At 36.5% G+C, this 21,254-nt stretch overlaps 1 protein-coding gene across 1 annotated transcript in view; it reads left to right on the plus strand.

Annotated features, from left to right (window-relative positions):
• The first annotated feature begins 364 nt into the window (after positions 1-364).
• The window catches only part of TMEM18 (transmembrane protein 18), a 196,265-nt gene continuing 175,375 nt past the window's right edge, over positions 365-21,254 (plus strand). The window contains exon 1 of the mRNA XM_056486276.1: positions 365-405. Coding sequence (XP_056342251.1) covers positions 365-405 — 41 coding nt within the window. The remainder of the gene's footprint in view (positions 406-21,254) is intronic.

The following is a 21,254-nucleotide window of genomic DNA, read 5'->3' on the forward strand; positions in this document are numbered from 1 at the left end:
GTTAGGGGTTCCCGCCTCCCCGAAGGGATATTTTACCTTCCTCAGACGGAGTGCGGTCTCGCCGTAACTCTGCAAAAGCTCCAATCCAGAATCGGCTTCTCCGAGTTCGCGGAGAGTTATCCGATTCACCCTCCTATGTTCGGGGCTGGCAAAAAAACAGCTCCGACCCACAGAGGTAGTTGAACAGCTCAACGGGCCTTTCTTAGCCAAATGGGGTCTAAAACTGAGAGCCCCACGTTTGGGCGCCAACTGATGCTGTTACACTGTGTCTATTTCCTAATTACTTAAGATCAGACACAGTATCGCATCATGGATGGAGAAGGATACAAAAGAGGCTCTTTCAGTCTTAGTTTATTCCTGGGCGATGGTATGGCCGGAAAGAGGCCGAGTTTCTCTGGGGTACAGGTAATCAGGAGAGGGGAATGGGAGTGGCCTTGGCTAGCTGCCAATGGGATGAGGACACAGACGGGACAGGGGCCGGAATACCGACCCCGGTGGGTACAAGGACACAGGGCAAGGTCACAGGACCGGAAAGGAAGACAGGAACTGGGGTTTGCAGGAAAGAGGTTACAGGACACCTTGGTATAATTTCTTATACCTCAAATACTGAATTACAACAATGTATGTCAACAGAAGTTTGTCAGTGTTCTACATCAAAATTTGGCTTAAAAGAACAGTGGTATTTACACTGTTACCCAGTGTAAAATACCTGATGTAAAATCTGTTGTAAAATACCACTTACACCTAATTCCAAAAAGGCATTATTTTTCACAATATTTTCCATTCCATTTTTCTAACTAAAATTATTTTCCTGAGAGCCTTTTCAGATGAAAGCAGCGACGAACACAATCACATTCCAACAGCTGCTGCACTAGAAAATATCAATAGATAAAAACATTTTGAATGACATAAGAATCAAACTAGAATGGGCAGGGATGTAAACTGAATTCATAAGGTTGTAAGAAAATGTGAGAGAAACAGCTCTGCAGACACTAGTCAGAGCAGAAGGAAGGGAATAAAGTGCAGGAGCAGAGGTTCCCCTGGAGCTCATGGTGCAGACCATGGTGAGGCAGCTGTGCCCCTGCAGCCCTTGGAGAGCCCATGAGCAGGTGGATGTGCCCTGGAGCAAACTTCAGCCCTTGGAGAGCCCAGGTGTGAACAGCTGGATGTGCCCTGGAGCAAACTTCAGCCCATGGAGAGCCCAGGTGTGAGCAGGTGGATGTGCCCTGGAGCAAACTTCAGCCCATGGAGAGCCCACCCTTGGGCAGTCTATTCCCAAGGGACCTGTGCCCATGGACGGGACCTGCACCAGAGCTGTTCTTGAGCTGCAGCCTAGTGAGAAGAACTAGGATAGTTCTAGATAGAACTAGAATATTGGAGCAGTTCTTGTAGGACTGTCCTGTGGGAAAGACCCACAGTGGAGCAGAGAAACTGTGTGAGGAGGAAGGAGAGGTGGAAATAAAGTGTTTATGACTGGCCAAAACCCCTCTTCCCACCCGCTTTTGTGGTGCTTGAGGTGGAAATTAGGTAGAAGAGTTGAGACTGTAGTTGAGCCAAGGAGGAAATGAAAAATGGTGAGAAGGTGTTTTTAGATTTGTATTTGTTTCTTACTATCCCACTCTATTTAAAAAAACAAAACCAAAAACAAAGAAACACCAATAAATTAAATAAATCTTTTCCCAGCTGAGTTTGTTTTGCCAGTGATTGTAACTGGTAAGTGCTCACCCTGTCTTCATTTTGACATGTGAACTTTTTCATCTTAATTTCTCTCATTACTGTGTTGAGGAGCATGAGAGTGGCTGGGTGGGGATCTTGTTGCCAGGCAAGGGTAATCTGCCTCAGTGCACATGTGTCTCTCTCTGTCAGGAACTGTTTAATGGCCCCATTTTAGGCACAGGCATTGCATTTATACTTTAGAAATTTCCAACATGAGACAATAAGAAAATCAAAAGTTTTCAAGAGGTATAGAGAAGATAAAGGGGGAAAAAATTTCTGAGGACTAAGGAAGACAAAGCCATCAAGGACTGAATGGCACTTCATATATGCTTTAAATAATACAGATGCAGAAAATTGTTGGTTTTTTTGCACAACACAACCTGTTCTGACTATATTTGTTATGTATGCTAACCATCTTCTATAGTGTTTCCTAATTTCCCTGACTTGAATCCTTACCCAGGAGGTGCTCTGATTTTGCCAAGACTGATTTATGCATTTCTCCAGAAGATACTGGAGGAGTGGCTCTAGTAAAATTCTGGTCACCCCTTTTAGCATCATGAAACTGAGTTCTCTTTGCAGCTCTTGCCTAAGAGTTACTGAAGGACTTGACCCATAATTAGGTGGATCACAGATATATTTATAGAACACAACATTATTAGCAGCAAGAACAGAAGTATTGTCTCTGTAATTACTGTGGAGAAATTAGGGATTATATTTGATCAGTGGTTTAGTACATCAATACATTCAAAATCTTTATGAAGTGAAATAAAAGGAAAACTTGTGCACAGAAAGATAAAAAGTGCTATCAGTTCAGAGGCATGATCAGATCAGCACAAAGAATTTGTACATCACAAGTCTGAAGGCTAAGGGATGGTGAAACTGGAGCCACATTCTTCTAAATTTTCTGAACTGGAATCCAGATAGTTGCTTTGATTAAGTGATGACCTCTCAGGTTTGTTGCTGGCAGTGTTTTGAAAAATGGAAGCACTGTATAAGAAACTGAATTGTGTCTTTCCATTAAGCTGATAACTGTAGTGTAATCCCTCATCCTTGCTAAAAAAGGTCCACAAGGAAGCAGTTCTGGGATTTGCAGCTTCCAATTCATTTCATCCCAGTCTTTCTGGGATTCTATCAAGTGGTTTCCTCCAAACTCATATTTGTAAGCCTTTCTGAAACTGAAGATGTTTCAGAATAAACATGCTTAGTTCAATGAACCAAGATTTTTCAACATAGTTAATTTGTCACAAATTATTTTAATCACTCAGTGTTCCATATCTTGCATGTAGTGCTCAGTATGGAAAGGACAAATACACAGATGTGAAACATTTCCCTGTGAGGGCTTGCTTGCTGTCTGGAAACAAGTACAGTACAAGATGAAATAGAACTACCAATTACCAAAATAACATTTTTGCTTTTTAAAACTAGAAAAGTCATCAGGGACACTCACTAATAAGCGTCTTTACTAACTATACAACTTGACTTACATTTAGTTAAAAGTACTCTAACTTTTGTATCATTAAATTCTTTACTAAAGGCAGTGTAAAATGCTCCAGATATAAAAAAAGTACTTTTTTATAAATAATAGCTATTTTTAATAGTTCCTAATTCCATGGATGAAAACAAATAATCAACAACAACAAAAAAAAAAATACAAACTTTTTTTTTCTTTAGAATTTATGCTAAAAAAAACAGGTAGAAGGACAATGCCATTAACCAAGCAGGTATCCCATCCATGAGGACAGCTCAGGATTAGGGTGACTTAACTCCAGTAAATCATTTTAGATAAGTGCAAAAGCCTCCAGATGGGGATGAAGCCTTGTGAGAGAAATGCACTTCACCATTAACTTCAGCTAGAAGTGAGACATGACTGTGATTTTGTGAGTGACAGCCATAAGAGCTGACCAGCAATGATCCTTGAAATTTAGGCCCATTTCAGTCTTGTACCATACCTGATATATGTTGGGTAGAATTTCCCACTGAAAGAAATGTTTTTACCATGCCCATAGCAAAGTTACTGTGCCATAAAAAGAAAAGGAGAATATTCCCAAGTCATTTGGTACCTTCTGTAACTTTTAATGGAACATTTAACACTGTGAATGTGTGTCATGAATCACTTCGACCCTAGGCATGGATTTCGGGTTCTTGAAAATCATTTCTGCATCAGACAGCATAAAAGTAGAAGTAGATAATTAATCTTTAGAGAGCCTAGAATTAACCAAGATAAAGCACTGCAGTGTTTAGAGGTAGATACATATATAGCAGTAAGCACACTTTAGGTTGTCCGTGTGTTTCACTTAGATAACAAACTGTAACCATGCTGATATGATTTACTTGCTGAAATGCATTTGTAGGGCACGATCCACAGATTGGATATTGCTTTTCTTGAGGGAAATCTGGATGGTGGGATGCATCAGTCTTGGTATGACAATTTTCTCTGCATTACCACTCAGACATTTGTCCTTGCTGCTCCACAGCAGCTTCATCACTCTTTCAGAATGTCAGTGTGTAACACTGTGCCTGCAGGATTGCTGACTTCCCCCTCCCCAGCCTGAGAGGGGCTGATGTCCCTGTCTAAACAATGAATACAGAGTGCTAACATCACTCCTAATATCTGCATTTGAGGAAACCATTGACTCCTTCTGAGCTAGCTGCTTACAAGTTCATGCAAGCATAACATTCATATAACAATTCCTTGACAATCACGCTTTGCAACTCTCGTGTAAGGAAATAATGTGCAGCTCATCAGATCCTCTTTGAGAATGAACACAGCAGTGAAAAAAACCTTTTGGGAGTGGTGACAGTCTTGGAGTGTCTGCAATTTCAGATCTCAGCTATACTTTGATCTTCAGGTTCCTATGATCCATAAAGAATTAGGGTTGGAATATTTTTTTTCATAAGCAAAGAAAGCCTGAACAATGCTAATGTCTTGGTGTCCATGTGAGCTAATTTCTCAGAGATCTCTACAGTTGTCTCATGAGTATTAACATAATCCCTTAGGACTATTTTCAGAGTTTAGCATCAGTTTGCCTGAAATACGGTTAATTTCTAAATATCAGAAATTTTGAAATTATTATTTTAACATGAGCTTTTTAATGAAAAACTTCAAATTACTCTGGGTCAATGCATCCTTAAAATTGAAATATGGAACAAAAGTAGACTAGTGCATCATTTGCTTACATGAAAAACTCTTATAAAAGACAGCTTAATGCATACCAAATTTGCTATTTTAACCAGTGCATTAAAAAAGAAAAAAAAAAAAAAATCAAAGCTTTAATGCTAGAATATATTTAAAAGTGGTTATCAAACTTCAGAAGCTGGGAGGGCTGCACAAGCCAAGTGGCTCAGGTCATTATTTACAAGAGTACTTGGGCACAAGCAGTCACAAGCAGAAGTGTTTGCTTAATGTATGTGTTCCACTCTGTTTACCCATCCTGTTAGCACAACACACAGAGAAAGATTCTGACAATTAAAAAATACATGTTAATACAATGCTATGTCGGCAAAAAAAATCACTATTATTTCTACAAAACCTTCAGAATCTAGAGCCCCAGAAACTTCAAGAGTTCCAGCTGCCTTCAGCAGCATTTCTTGCAAAGCTTTTACAAATGCTGGGGAAAAAAAACCAAACAAACCACCATCTCCCCCACTCCCCTGCCCAAAAAACCCCAACCAACCAAAAAAAAAAACCAAAAGTGCCTTCCTAGAAGCAGCTGGGTACTGCTGCAGAGGTCAGGGACACAGCAGTGAGTAGGACAGAGTGGTCCATCATGAGATGAGACAAACTCTGCAGATCCATTATTGTTGTTTCATCCCTGGGCCACTGAATTGCATCTCTAAACCACACTCAGGCCATAAGCATGGAAGCAGAGAAAATAAATTTATAAAAATAATCCCTTTGTCCTTTGATCTACTTAACAGGAAAAAAGGAACCTATTGTGCTTTGTTTTCTGTTAATTGCTGTACTATGTGACATGAAAATATGGCTCTCTGAAGCCTGTTTCAAATCAAGCAATTATAATTTTGAAAATGTAATACATTAATTTATGACACAGTCTGTTTTTCAGAGTGATACTTCTCTTTTTCAGAGTGATAGAACAGAATGACTTCAAAGGAGAACAGCTTTTGTCAAACATATTAAGTTCAAGTTGGTCTCAGTAAAATTATTTCTGAAGAGAAAAATACTAAAAATCTGTAAATACTCATATTTATGTATTTCATATGTAGGTATATCACATATAAACCTACTAAACTTAATTATATATAAACTTGCACATACAAACTACAGATTTGCTAAATAAACAGTAATTTGGAAAAAATGATAAAAAAAGTCTTTTAATGAGTAGACAGGAATTAAGTAGACTTCAGCATTTGATTTTAAAATAGCTTTTTCAAGAAAATTATAGTTCTGAAATATATTCAGCATTACATTTATTATGAAACACTTAATGAAGTTAGAATGTGATCATAAAAAAAATTAGTCTCTGAATTTTCTCTTCAGAGACTATCAATAATTTCTAAATTCTTCTTGAAGAACACATGTATCAATTTAATTATAAGACTTATTATAATTTATCTCTGATTTTACCTGAAAATGAAAACACATTGCTGGTTTTATGGCCAGAAACATACACCATACATCCCTTCAATGAACAGAACAATGACAAAACAGGACTAATTGGCCAACAGATGGGAAGCCAGCAGAAAAATATAACTTTAAATGACATTGACAGATTACTTGCTCCAATACCTGTCAAGGACTAGGTGGTTATTAGCACAATAAAGTAGTAGTAGTAGTAGTAGTAGTAGTAGTAGTAGTAGTAGCAGTAATAATAATAAATTAAATTAAATAATAAAATTTAATAATAATAATAATAATAATAATAATAATAATAATAATAATAATAAATAATATGTTCAAACTTGAATTCTATTTTCTACTCTCCAAAGCTCCAGCAAAATCATTTTAATCACATCTCATTTCCCCTCAAAGCCCCTTCTTTGCTGAACACATGAACTGTATCAGTCAAAGTCTGGTGTTGAAAAAAAAATTGGGAAGAGAGAGGTGTGATTACAGAAAAGAGAAAATCTATACAGGGAGGCAGTAGCAGGTAAGCTAGTTCAGGCCACAGTGTATATCATATGTTTTGCAACAGTATTTTTCTTAAAACTTAGAGAGATTATATCTCGGGAATTATTCAATTTTCTAGAAGAAATTTAATACAGCATAATGTCAAAACAATAAATGGTTCAGAATATTTCTCAAAGTTATTCTGTCATCGATAACTTTTCTTCAGTGTGCACAGAGGACTATATTCAAGCAGGAACATAAATATTAGCTTATTATTAATAGCAGCCAATGTTTCAAAAACAAATTACTCTTTTAAGTTATATTACATCCCAGTAAAGTGCTGAAAAGTGAAATCTCATTAAATATGTCCACACCAGTGGGAAAAAGAAGTTGAATTCAATTAGATGTCTTATGTAAGAGTCTCCAGTGATAAACCAGGCACTGTTTATTAATCCACAGTAAGTAATATCATCTGGTTATGGAGAAAAAATAGTCTATACTACAAAAGAGCAGAAGGTAATTCTAGCTCTACGTTTGGAAACAGCCCACAGGAAACCTCCTGTGCATGCATGCTGAGTGGAACTCAGTCAAAAAGATAAATGTTTCCAGAAAAAAAGCTCACAGGAGCACCATTTCTGGAATCAGCTTCTCATGCATAGAAATTCTTACTTGCATAGACTGTGGAAATCATTCAATCTGAGGGTTCTACAGAAATGATTTTCCCACGGTGATCAAAATCCTCCCCATGTTTTGGCTCTTGCTGGGACGTCCATTCTGTCTACGCTGCTGGTGCTTTGAGCTTTTGAAAATGTGCTGTGCTTATGATATAGTGATTGTAGTGTCTTTCAGACTGTGTTCTCCAAGAGCTGATGGCCATGTCGAGGTTGTGCTTTCCCCAGTATGTCCTTTGGTCTCACTCCCAGCAAGACTGGGAGATCTGTCACTGTGTGCTGTGGCTGCCTCTGGGCCCACGGGCTCAATTTTATGGTTGTTTTTTTCCTTCTACAATATTTGGAATCCAAAATCTTTCTGAAGACCTCTCCTGATTGAAATAGTCCATTAAATCCTCTTATCCTTCAGATTAACCAAGTCCCAATGGTTGATTGGTAAGGACAAAGACATAAGGAAAGGAACACAAAAGGGCAGCTAAAATAGAAGACAGAAGGAATTACTGTCTTATGAAGAGAGACTAGAGAAGACTGAAGACTGTGCCAGTGATATTTTAAAACTCCTGAAGAGTGAGTATAAGTATATAATTAGATCACAACCCTTAAATTATACAACTAGAGAGCAGTCATTACAGCTGGTAGCATACTAGCTTAAATGAAGTTTAAAAGCTACTGTTTCATTCACTGCACATTGAATTCCCTGAAATCATTTGCACAGGAGGCTGTGAATGTAGATAGTATCTGCAGATTCAAAAAGGATCAGAAATTTAATGACTAATAGGTCTCTAACCTGACAGAAATATAAACCTTCCTATACTTCTAATATAAAGATTGTGGATGCTAGAGAAATTATGAAATAAATTGTCTAAAAATATTGTTCAGGTTTGCCTACTTGTTGCACCTCATTTTGTTTTTATTGAAATAGAATACTGTGTAACATGAATTATTCTGGGCCAGCCAGGCATTTCTGATGTCCCCACATCATTGTTCAGCCTCTGATAGTTCTTGTACCATTCTCTGGGCTACACTATGCTAGCCATCATAAAAAAATTTATCAAGTAAGACACAGAAATTCCAGAAGCAAAATCCCCTGGCTATGTATAATTTAGTATTACAGACTTAGTTAAATGAAACAGTGTTCAGAACTTGAAGAAAAAAATAACATTCTATATTTAATTCACTTTGCAGTCATTAACTAAAACTTTTACTTTCCTAATTCATGATGCAGTTCCTGTAGAAGACAATATTAATTTAGAAAGAATGTATTATGTAAATATGGATTTCTCTTCAATTATCTAATCCATTTAATGTTTTAGATCCCTATGCTTTTCTAATGTACTGTAAACTTTCTCTTCCAAAATTAGTTATATTGTTTAGATATAAAGAATGAATTATAGCTGTATCAAGATTCATTTTCAATATAATAGACTAGGAAAGGCTGTCAGCAGATTAAGAGGAGAAAATTGACATTGATTATCCATATTGCTGCTTGATAAAATCTTATTTTGCCTTGTTATTTTTGAAGATTGAAATACTTAGATTGAATTTGATTTTGATAGATATTCTTAGTTTAATTAATAAAGGAGCTTGTAGCAATCACAGAATCACATAATCAGAGATTATGACACAATATTATAACAATATGATTAATAAACTTAGAATGCTCTTGTCTGATGAACATTTCAACTCCACTACAGTAATTCCCCAAGGTCTTTTATGTTGTCATGTATCTTTGCTGTCTCTAGCAATCATTCACCCCATTCATATCAGAATATTTTTAAAATCCTGCAATTTTATATAATTCTCATAATAAATTCCAATTCCACTTAATTTCACTAGGAAAAAGCAGACTCCAGTATCACAATTAATAGATTCAGACCTTACCAGAAATCTCTCCATGCACATTGTCACTCTTCCTTTGGTGCATGGTCTTCCTTTTCAAGTGCCCTAACACTCACAGAGACTCTACATAAAGTAAAACAAAATCTCGTTTGCTACTATTTTTCCATATTGACTTTAAAGATGATAGGTTAGGTAAGAAAAAATAAAAATGTACACTTAAGCCTTCTTTAAACTCTGAAGATATCACAAGGTATTTTCAACAATAATAAAAGTCTTTTAAGTTATCTTAATTAGGACACATTATTCTTCAAATTCCATACACAAACAGGGAAGTGCACAATTTTCATTTTTTCTCATTATAGTGGAGCACTAGATTTGCTTTCATTTATTACTTTTTATTACTAAATAATAGCATGCATGTGGCTAGTATGTTCCCTGTGAAAAAAGTCCCACCTAGAGGGTTTTACTTTTCAGCCTTGTTAGATTGTGGCTGTTACAGGCACAGGGAAAATCTTAAGGATTTTTCCAGTCTAACTTTCTCAGGCTCAGCTAGTATTTTCCCAAGCTAGAGACCTTTCTGTAATGTAAACATAAGAGAAAGAATTATAACAAAAGATAAACACCTGTTGGATCTGTGAGAAAGCTTCAAGTTTATAAGACATCTGTGATAGAAGAATGAAAGTAGCACTGAGATTATAGAAATCAGAGCACAGAGCATGTGCACAGAAAAGGAGAGAGATGTAAGCAGGGACATTGTAACATCAATCTGTCTTTATTAAGTATGAGCTAAGAGGTAACTTATGGCTAAGAAGGTTGAAATACTAGAAGAGACAAACAGAAAAGAAAAAAAAAATCATAAAGCCAGGAATCAAAGTTTGGGCAAAAACTAAAATTTTGTTTTAAAATGTTGCAGTAGTACTGTTACTGTTTCTGGAAATCATAGTCTCTCTGTGCCTGAGAGTAGAATGATAAACCATCCCCACAATAATCAGGCAAAAACTTTTGGGTACAGTAGAACCAAAACATTAGTAAATTCTGGGATAACATAATGAAAATGTAATACCAGTGGTGTCTTCCTCATGTGTGAGGCATGAGGAAGAGAGACATCCAGCTATGGTATCTGGAATATGTGTGATGTTTCATGGCATCAAGCAGAAAATGTGTGCCACTATGTAGTTGCATAATTTAAGCAGTTAACACAAAGTTTCTTAGGAAAATATAAAGCTTTTGTTTGTGAAGGGTGATGCTGTGATGGGAAAAAAAAAAAAAATTCAAGCTAGCAGCAGGAATACCACTTTTATGCCATAAAAGTGGTACCAGTCACATAATATGTATCTAACAGGTACATGGCTGTCTATCCTGTCACATTTCCTTGAGCAGCCTACAGCTGAATTGATTTTTTTAGCCTTCATCACTGTTTTTACTCCTGACAGACCAGAAAAAGTGGAAAAAGTTTAAATAAGAATTCTTGAATGTAGATTTCCAGTTTCACAGCAAACAGCCTGTATCTGCTAACCATTTCTTTCCTCCCTGCTGTCAGTCTATAGCTGAAATGTCCATAATAAGAAGCCTAGTTTAACCAAAGTTTAGTGATTGCAGCACTGGCTGAATTTCAAGGCTCTTTTACTTTGACCCCATTCTTCACTGCAGAGAAATGGTACCTTTTCCCAGAGTATATTGAAGACACTCATATATTTCCCATTTATAAAAATACATGCATTTCTTTTCAGAGAGTTTTTCATACTAGACAGCCTTTACATGACTCCCCCCTGTCTGAAGGGCAACTCTGCAGGTTTTGCAACTAGGAATTTGTTCCATGAAGAAATACTCTTGAGGGCCTAATTCTGATTTCATATTCAACTACAACTAAACAAGGAGCATGTCTGCTGAAACCAGAGTAAAACTACTGTCAGCTGTCATCAATTGTGCACCCTGCAACTTAAATTTCAAAACCAGTGCACCAACAAAGTTAGAGTTCCACTTCAGCTGTAATGGGTCATTTTCAGTTGTATTATCTAAGAAATGAAGAGAATTAACAGTGAGGAGCATGACCAGTAGTATTGCATTTCATGACATAATATGAAATTAATATTTTAATAAGTTTATTTTTCAGCAGATTTCTTTTTTTCAGTACTTAGTCAGCAATTAGTGATTTGCAATAATGTACCCATGCCAAACATCAGAGGAACAAGAAAGCTGTGAGATCAACCTACCTCTCACAAATACTGCCTGGTGCTGCCACCCTCTGTGTCAGTTCCTTGCAAAATGATAAAGCTCAGTTCATTTCCATCAAGGATATGTTGAGACTTAGCTCAGATAAGAGGACCAGGAGTATTATGTTGGTGTCACTGTCTCCTGCCTGTGTTATGGTGACCAGAGAAGGATCAGCTGCCTCTGATGGCAGGCACTGCTGATGTGACCAAAATTGCTCCAGCAATTAACAGGACCCTTACAAAGTGTTTCTTTAAAACTGAAGCCCTGGGAATCTTCACAGAAGATCAGTGAGGTAACAAGCCCCATTTTCTTTGAAGGACTTATTAAAATACAAGCAATTTTTAATGTCTCCTTAAATTAAATTATATTATAAATTCTTAATTTATATGCTTTTCCCAGCCCTTCATGTCCAGTGCCTCAAAGACCATTTTTTTAGTTATTAAACTAATTTCATGGTCTACACTGAAAAAGTGTGATCAAATCAATCACTAACACAGAATTAATAAGGAACATTAAGAAGATATCCATAAATAATGCTATGCTCTTAGGAAGCACTGACATTAGAGTATCTCTTATCATAGCAAAAAAAAAATCAAATAAAGATCATGAATAAGACAAAATCTGATTCTCTAATTTTTATCTAATGATATTGAAAGACACAGGCTAAAACTAAACATACTTTGACCAACATTACATTGTTTTTCTGTAAATGAAAATGTGACTGCTGAAATATTAAAGTTTCCTATCAATTCTTACTGCTGTGAGAGAATGATTTTTTTCTGTAGCAATGGGTGAAAAATTTGAGATGGGTTTATGAATTATAAAGCCATTTCCTATTAGTTTTTTGCTTATTATTTACATTTATTTAGAATTATAATGTATTAATACATTGGTAGTTAATGATATTTTCTCAGGTGTGGCTAGATAATTCTTCAGTTAAAAGAATGAAGATGCTGAAAGATTGAGGAGCTGCATAATGTCAGCACAAAAGGACAAAAAATCTCATGTGTTACATGCAGCATCTTTGTGTTTGAGAGAGACTGAATTGAACAAAAGGGCATGGATCTCCAACTACTGAACCGTCTCATAAGGTTACCAGACATAGCAGAATTTCTTTTCATTAGCTGAGAGACTATGAAGAAAGAGGTCAAAAAAGTCACCTCCCCATAAAGGTTAAATGTGCCTGCTCTGTAAATTATCCATTACATTGAATACTTCATTATCCCAACAATCCTGTAGGAAACTTCTTCCTCTACAGAATGAATTCCTGTGAATTTCTTAATCTACCTCAAAAATCAGCCATTCTGTATAAGTTGTATGAAATATTAGGAGTTCAGAACAATATCAAGTTACTTATTTCCATATGTATTCTACAGACTGCAGTAGAATACTATTGCCCAGGTATATCACATGGCTTTGAATGTATAATCTTATTTTAACATTTGAAAGTTGATATTGCTATCATCACTTCATCAGCTTGGGATAAGAGAAATGCTGCAGGCAAAAGCATCTCATTCATATCCTACATGGATATGTTTATTTTACAGAAACAGAACCATGCAGAAGCCACCCCATGAACACCACAGAAGTGTGTAGAAAGCAATCTGTAAGCAGAACAACACTCTTTGTACAGCAAAAGGGTTGATTTAGATTATTTCCTTTCTGCTGATGCCAATTTTCAACTCCAGAGACATGAAGAGGTTGGTACTGTACTGTACTACTGTCAATACTCAGCAAATGAAGATGCAAAGATTCGTGGTGTAGTATGAGCCCTAGACAGAACAGGAAATTAATCAATAACTAAAGGATAGAAGAGATAGAATAAACCCTGACAAATCTGACTATGTGGCTGGCAACTATTAACTTTTCTGAAAAAAGAAATTAAAATAGTCAGACATTTGAAAAACACCAACTTAGTAAAACATGGCATTATGATAAAGAATTGGCACAATATGCTGTGTTTAAGAATAGAATACATGATTTCCAATATTATTGCAAATTATACAATTACATCAATTTCAAAAGGGAGATTTCCAAGAGGACTGCTTTAGTCTTGATTCTGTCCAATATTGTCATCAGTGAAAAGGAAGCTAATATAAAAATTGCCACCGGTGTGCAGAAGGTAAACACTTGCAAAATGGCAAAAACCAGATGCATACAATTCTAATATGTTTGTATAAGTATTTTGGAGCTCTGAATCTTTCAGTAAACAGTATTAATTAAAACAGATTCACTTTAGCATCACCATCTATAACTGTTTTAGGCACAGCAAGGAAGAAAGTACACTACTCTGCATGTGGACACATAGACACTCATACATACATAAATGCAGTTTATATCAGATTTCTGTGTCCACTTGTGATTAGTTTGAATGTGTCAGGTGGTATTAGAGCTACTCTGACTTTAAAAGAGGAGAAATTGGTAGACTAGTTTTGGTCCTTTTAATAATATCCATAACTCTACTGAGTTTTATTCTGATCCATTATTTCAGCTACATTCCCACCACAAAACAGATGTAGATGGACTGGAGAGGGTCCAGAAAAGGGACACAGAGATGACTTGATATCTGAGGAAAGGCTGAGAGAACTGTGCTTGTTCATCCTTGACATAAGAAGGCTTAGGGGATATCTATCATTGTGTTCCAGTATTCAAAGGTATCTAAAAGGTGCTTACAAAGAAGATGAACACCCCCTTTTTTACAGACTTGTGGTAAAGAGCAATGGTTATAGGTTACTTCTGGGCAGTTTCTGACTAGACAAAGGAGGCAAAAATATTCCACAGGAGCAATCAGATATGGAATAATCTCAGGGAAGTGGTGGATTCCCCAGAGCTAGCCAATTTCACGATTCAACTGGATAGCTAGACTGTGCTATTGCCAAGAAAAGTTGGACCATATGATATCAAAGGTCTCTTCCAACCTGGTATTCAATGATTCTATGAAACCTAAGGATATATAAAAATTCTTCTGTAAACTTGCTTTCCAAGCTTGAGAAGCTCTGCTCTTTAGGGATGAATGACCCCACACATGAGGGGTCTGACTGGCTGGAAAGCAGCTTGGCAAAGCAGCCCTGGGGTTCTGGGCAGTTTGAATGTGACCCAGGGATGCTCATCGGTGACAAGGAAGGACAAAAACCAGCTGGACTGAGCTGGGAACAGTGTCACCAGCAGGTCAAGGGAGATTTCCCTTTTGATCCCTTCAGCACTGGTGAGGACACACCTGCAGCTCTGTTTCCAGTTCTGTGCCCCTCAGTACAAGAGGGACATCCTGGAGAGAGACCAGTGAAGGGCCATGAGTGTGAACAGAGGAATAGAGCATTTCTCCTATGAGGGAAGGCTGGGAGAGCTGGGACTGCTCTGCCTGGTGATGGCTAAAAAGTCAAGTCAAACCTAACTTTAGTTTTCTCCCCTTTTTTACTTTGAAACCCTGGAAGGAATCATATTGTCAAGAATACTTTTTGTACCGATTTGCAGTTTTAGGATGAAGACTGATGTCATTGGTGGTTGCTCTAGGATTCACAGAACAGAAGACTATATCAGAAAAAATAGAGATTTAAGTTCATATTCACAATATGTAAAGGCTGTGCAAGTATTTCAACATAAGCAAAATTTCTGGATGATTGATAACAACTTCATCATAGAGGAAGAAGGATAAGAAGGCAGGGATAGCAGTAGATGCAGAACTGACAGAAATTTTTCTATAAGAAAAGGAAAAGCAATAATGTAAATTTTAAGCCATCATATTTTGCACCATAAAAATAAGTTTTCTACTTTTTAGTTTTATTTTTCTCTTTCAAAGTTTGCATGTGTTGCTGTACTATTTCTAGTTGGAGCATTTTCTTGGGTTAGATTTTTCAGGAAAACCTAAATTCACTTGAAATAAAGGTTAATTGGATTTAGGTGTCAGGTACATTTAAATCTCATTGTGTTCCTCTCTGTAATCTTAACAACACTTGCAAAATATTTTCCTAAAAAGTGAATTGGTAGAAAGTTAAGAAAATGTAGAGCCAGTATAAATCTCTCAGGCTTCCTGGCTGCATACTCATATTTTGTTCTCTGGTGGCCAGATTCTCAGTGATATATTGTGCTGGTTTTGCCTGGGATAGAATTAATTTTCCTGTATGTTGGTATGGGGCTGTGTATTGGATTTGTTCTAAATCCAAAATAAAATAGTGAAATATGAAATGAAAATAGTTCTAAAGCACAGGGAATTTAGTTAGTGCTAAAGTGCTTATATGGCATCCAGGATTTTCCTGTTCCTCATCCCACCCCAGCAGGAAGAGTTTGGGTCTGCACAAGGAGCTGGGAGGGGACACACCCAGGACAGCTGAAATATGAATGGGAAAGAATTTAAATCATAATTTATTTGTGAAAACTGAGCAGTGAAGCTGTTCAGTTATTGGGTATAAAAGAATTAATCTTACAACGAACTGTACTGGAAAGTAAGGCAGAAAAGACTTTCACTCGTATTTTGATTGCATACAATATCCACCTTTCATGAAAAATATTTTAGTGAAGTAATTCTGGGGTAGAGTTCTTGGATTGTCAAGCACCCTAGATCCCAAAGTCTCACAAATCTCCTGTGGGTAACTGATAATTTTAGTTTGCACTTTGTACATTAAAATTGAATGGTAAAAAAAGAAAGTAGGGAAAAAAAAAATCAACATTAAAAAAAAAGAGTTAACTTAAGCTTCCAGACCATTCCTTGTGAAATCCTAGATGTTGAGAGAGTCCCAAAAACCTTACTGAAGCCAAGGTGGAATTTCAGTTGTTTAATAATATTAAATATTCTGCATCCATGTAAGATAAAGAGAGAAAATAGTAAGCACATATAGTTACAATACAAGAAGTATCTGCAATAGTTTATATTTCTTTCCTAATAGTCTTAATGACAATATTACAGGATATTTTCTAATATTAATGCTATGATAAATATAAAAACATGTTAGTTTACCTTTATTCCCTTCAGACCATAAAGTTTTCTCATGTAAAGAAAATAAAAGGATTTCTCGTTTATAAAAAATACTGAATTAGTGAATTAAAAGAATAAGCCCCAAACCCTCAGAATGGGAAAACAACTGTGAAACACCCAAACTTAGTCCTTTTATCATGCACAACTTTTCTGAAAGACTTAAACTTTATCTTGCCAATGGGTTGGTACATTGAGCAGTTATAGAATGAATTCAGGGTTTCCTTTAGATCCAGTATCTAAAAGAATGCCAGATTATCTATGCTGTTCTCTCTTTAACTCCAAAAGAACAGTTTAAATCATCCTTCACAGAGTCTGAGTGCCTTTCTGACTGGGTTGGTCATAGACCAGCCCCTCCTGATGCCAACAAATCTCTCTGCACCATTTTCCTCTATATGAAGGGAGATATACAGCAGCCAGAACCAGACTCTTCCTTGAGCTGGAAAGTGAGAGAACATGGTAAGACATTACTCAAAAGTTGAAACAGGAGATCACAACTTGCAGGAAGGAGAATTGCAGCCATGTATAGCAATACAGCTCTCCACCATGAGAATGGTGAAGCCCTGAAGCAGGTTTCTAACAGAAGCCTTGTGATAACAATTCCTGGATGCTTCCAGAACTGAACTACATGAGCTCTGTGTCAAACTGATCTAGTTTTGAAACCAACTTTGTTTTGAAATTACCTTTAGAATCCCTCTCATCCGAATTTTCCCATGAGTTTTTGCACTCCTCTGCATCTCAGACACAATTCAGTTTTAATAAGACAAGAAGTTCTCCTAATTTTTAAAAAATATTCTCTGTCAGTAGATCAATCAATTTTTCCTCATTCATTTTTTCTCTTATTGCAGGTACTTGTATATTTCATCTTTCTATACTCAGCTATGTGAACAAACTTCTAGAAAAACTGGTTTCATTCTGAGAGACAGAGGCCACAATATCTACACAGTTATAAAAACACACAACCGAACAAGAGGCTGTCTGGAGTTCTGACAAGTTTATGTTCATTTTTACAAGATCTTCTTATGATTTGGAGTGGTAGAAAATTTTAAATATAAAAGATTTTGGGAGGATATATAGGTGTTGTCTTTTAACCACAGTGGGAAAAGAAATTTGGAAAGTACATACAGGTGTCCTGTATTTCATAACAAAAATGTACTAGAAAGTCTAGAATACAAAGCACTGCCTGAGTCTAGCTCAGTTTCCTATAATTTTAAGCAGCACACTGGATAATGGCTCATAATACTTCTAGTATCTCTCCCCAAATTCCTTGGGTTTCCTCTTTGTTTCTGTTTAATTATCTCTGCTCAGAACTCCCACTGAGAGGCTTTTTCAGACTGCAAAATACATTAAAGACACAGGTGAGCTACAATATGGTATTGATCCTAATCTTTGTTTGACATTACTCCATGAAAATCAACAGGATGAATTTTCTGTTTCCCCAGGTGTCACAGACTAAGGGACAAACCATGAGCATTTTATGAGGCTGCTCAGTAAGGCAGTGGGTAGAACTCATAGAATATTATATCAATATTGTATAATCTTGGAGCAGCACAGAAACAGCAGGTTAGAATTTAATTTAAAATGTGGTGGGAAGCTGTTACCATGAGGAGCTGTGTTACTGAGCACGTAGCCTGCAGCACTATGTCTGGTCAGCCTCTGCACAGCTGCCTTTATGCTCTGATATACTGTTGAGAGATCACTTTCTCCTCAAGAATTTGGTACATAAAACATTTATGTACTGTAATCCCAAAGAGTCTAAATACTGACAAGCTTCCTTGGTCCAGTATAGATCAAAACCACGGTCTCTAACTATGAGAATTTCCAGTGAGAGCATAAAATATATGCTTTGTGTGATGGAAAAGTACAGCAGGAATAAAATTCAGAAAATATGATGCCAATGTTTAGATTTCTACATATGTATGTCAACAGATTACATCATGTGTAATGGAACTCATCCAGTACTTAGCAATCCAAACAAAGGCATCTGGTGTTCTATCTGATTCCAGTTCATTGGCAGATACTTTCCCCTGGGCTTCAGTTGTTTCTGTAGAATGGATTTCATTAAATTGTGTCAGACAGCAACTCTCTCTCCACGTACCCTCCTCTCTACAGGAAGCTGTAGAGAAAATTGAGGAGGCCCCTCAGTCTCCTTTCCTCCAAAGTGGACATGCCCTCAGCCACTCTTCATAGGATTCACCTTCCAGTCCTCTCACCGGCTTTGTTCTCCTCCTCTGGGTGCACTGGGCACTTGGGGAGGGCACTGACAGCAGGCTGAGGGAGGTGATCCTGCCCCTCTGCTCAGCCCAAGTGAGGAAACATCTGGAGTGCTCTGTCCAGTTCTCCAGGGCTCCCCAGCCCAGGACAGACAAAGAATTCCCATTCCTGGAAGTCCTCAAAACCAGGTTTTAAGGGGCTTGGTCTAGTGGAAGATGTTCTTGCCCATGGCAGGGGGGTGGAGCTCCATGGTCTTTAAGGCCCCTTCCAACTCAAAACAGTTTTTATATCTAAATGCCACCAACAGCAGTTCTAAAAGCAGAGTCTTGACCTCTCTTCTTTTTGTAAAGGAGCTAATCTTTCTATAAGTTAGCTGTAATATGCACACATGGAAAAGTTCTGGCATTAAATGACACATAAAGAAGTAATATGTCTTTTAAATATTGCTGAAATGTATTACAACTAGACTTGTGCTTCTTTTAAGAGCCTACAGTCAAGTCAATGTGAAGATTGCTTTCTACTTCAACATCCACTGTGTTTCACTTAGATCTTTAAATAATAACAGAGTTTACAAAGCATTGAAGTATTAGATGAAAACAGTCTTCCCTGGAACAGAAAACTAAATCTTAGTAGTATTCATTTCACTGTTTACAAGAAACAGGTACTAAGTTTATCTAAATTGGTTGTTTTGTTTATCACCATAATGGCTTCATCTATTATAACTGTTTTGTTAGTAAAGTAGTTATCACTGAATTTTTGATAACAAAGAAACAGCCATAAACAGCCCAGAGTGACAAAGATTACTGCTGTTTTGAGTATAAATAATTGAGCAGCATGTGTGAGAAATGAATCTTTTGCCTACACTAGACATAAAAAAATGCATACAAAAATAAAAAGAGAACTGGATAGATGTCTGTGGTAGCTAGAAATGTCCCCCTTGAAGGCTGTAAAAGCATTTCAGTTTATTCCTTCTCATAACATATATGATCTGATTAGAATAATGTTATCCTTGGGAGATATTTGAGTATTACTTACATGAGTGGTAGAAGAGTAGAGGGTAAAGAAACATCCTTGCATTATGCTTATTTACTTGATTATCCTGCAGTCCAAAGCAATTTCTTTCTCAAAAGGCTTCAAATTAGATAAGATAGTTTAGACAAAGTAAATTAAATAAAACATATTAGCATAAAATGTACATATTATTACAGCAATAATTAAACTGAGCAAATTTTCTATTATTTTGTTTTGCCTTTTTTTTTTTGTCTTGCATTTCTGAAAGTCCAGCTAAGGAAGAACTGTTCCTTGACTCAAAGCCTTGTCTACTCCACAGAAAAAAATCATGCTAGAAGCAAAGATCTTTTTGTGGAATCCTAAATTCTTTTCTTCTACCTTGGAAAAAAAATCATGACTTCAACTTCCCTATGTTCTGATAAATCCCCTAAAAACAAAAAGAAAAACAAAATAGGAATGAAATCTATTAAGATCATTTTAAATGCATTTCAAACTCTCTACAGAAAAGTCCCAAGCCACCCTGCTATTTTTTTTCCTTTTCACAATGGTCCAGTAGGTTATGTAAAAGGTTTAGAAATGGTTTTTCACCAAAAAATGGCAGAAGGTGTTGAAATATTATATCCTTCAGAGTTTGTCTTGGTACCAGTACGAAGTTTGGAAGTACTGAAGTTTTATTGTGAAAGGTTTTTCTGTTGGGGCAAAACCACCACAGTTGGGTGGCCAAGTCTGTATTCAGTAACAATGCAAATATATGCTAAGGCACATGGAAAATATGAATGAGGTTGGTGATAGCCAACATGGCTTCAGTAGTAGTAAAATATGCTTGGAAAATGTGGTGGCCTTCTCCAGTGCAGTTAATTGGTGGAAAAGTGAAAGGAAATGACCCAAAACACTAGGCACAGCATCAGGAGATATCTTGTGCAACCAGTTCTGTCTGCAAACACACATGTGGCTTCCACACTGTTTGAATTATAAAGATTAACTTCATTTCTGTATGTTACATGGGTTCCAAGTTAATTTTTATGTTATGAAATGAAAGACAAAAATATACTATCAAGTGTGTCAAGAAAGAAAATTTTTAACATAGCAGTAAAAATATCTCTCTTGTGGTTATAATTCATATTTCCCAACAGGAAAAAAAAATATATGCTCCACCACTATAAATAAACTAATTGGTAGGAACTGGTACAGAAGTTGATTTAAAGTCATTAGAGAAAAAAGATGGGAATAACCTAATGTAAATTAACGACATTTTAAAATGAAGCTATGGCTCCCAAATTTCATAGGTATTTTATGTTCTTAGTGGTTTCACCATTTTACAGGAACAAATAACACCAGACTAGAAGAAGAAACATAGGATAGGGAAAAAGAGGGAAAAAAAATCCAACAGAAAGCAGGGACAGAGCCTTACAGATGTTAAAGGGAAAATAGGTTAAAACTTAAAAATATCTTAATAGTATTCTTTTTAGTAGTTTATTTAAGAAATAACCAGACTTCCAATTCCTTGTGCATCATAATCTATACAAAAACCAATGCAAAGAAACCATGAATGCAT

Source organism: Oenanthe melanoleuca, chromosome 3 (genome assembly GCF_029582105.1).
Source record: "Oenanthe melanoleuca isolate GR-GAL-2019-014 chromosome 3, OMel1.0, whole genome shotgun sequence".
In the NCBI taxonomy this organism is placed as follows: Eukaryota; Metazoa; Chordata; class Aves; order Passeriformes; family Muscicapidae; genus Oenanthe; species Oenanthe melanoleuca.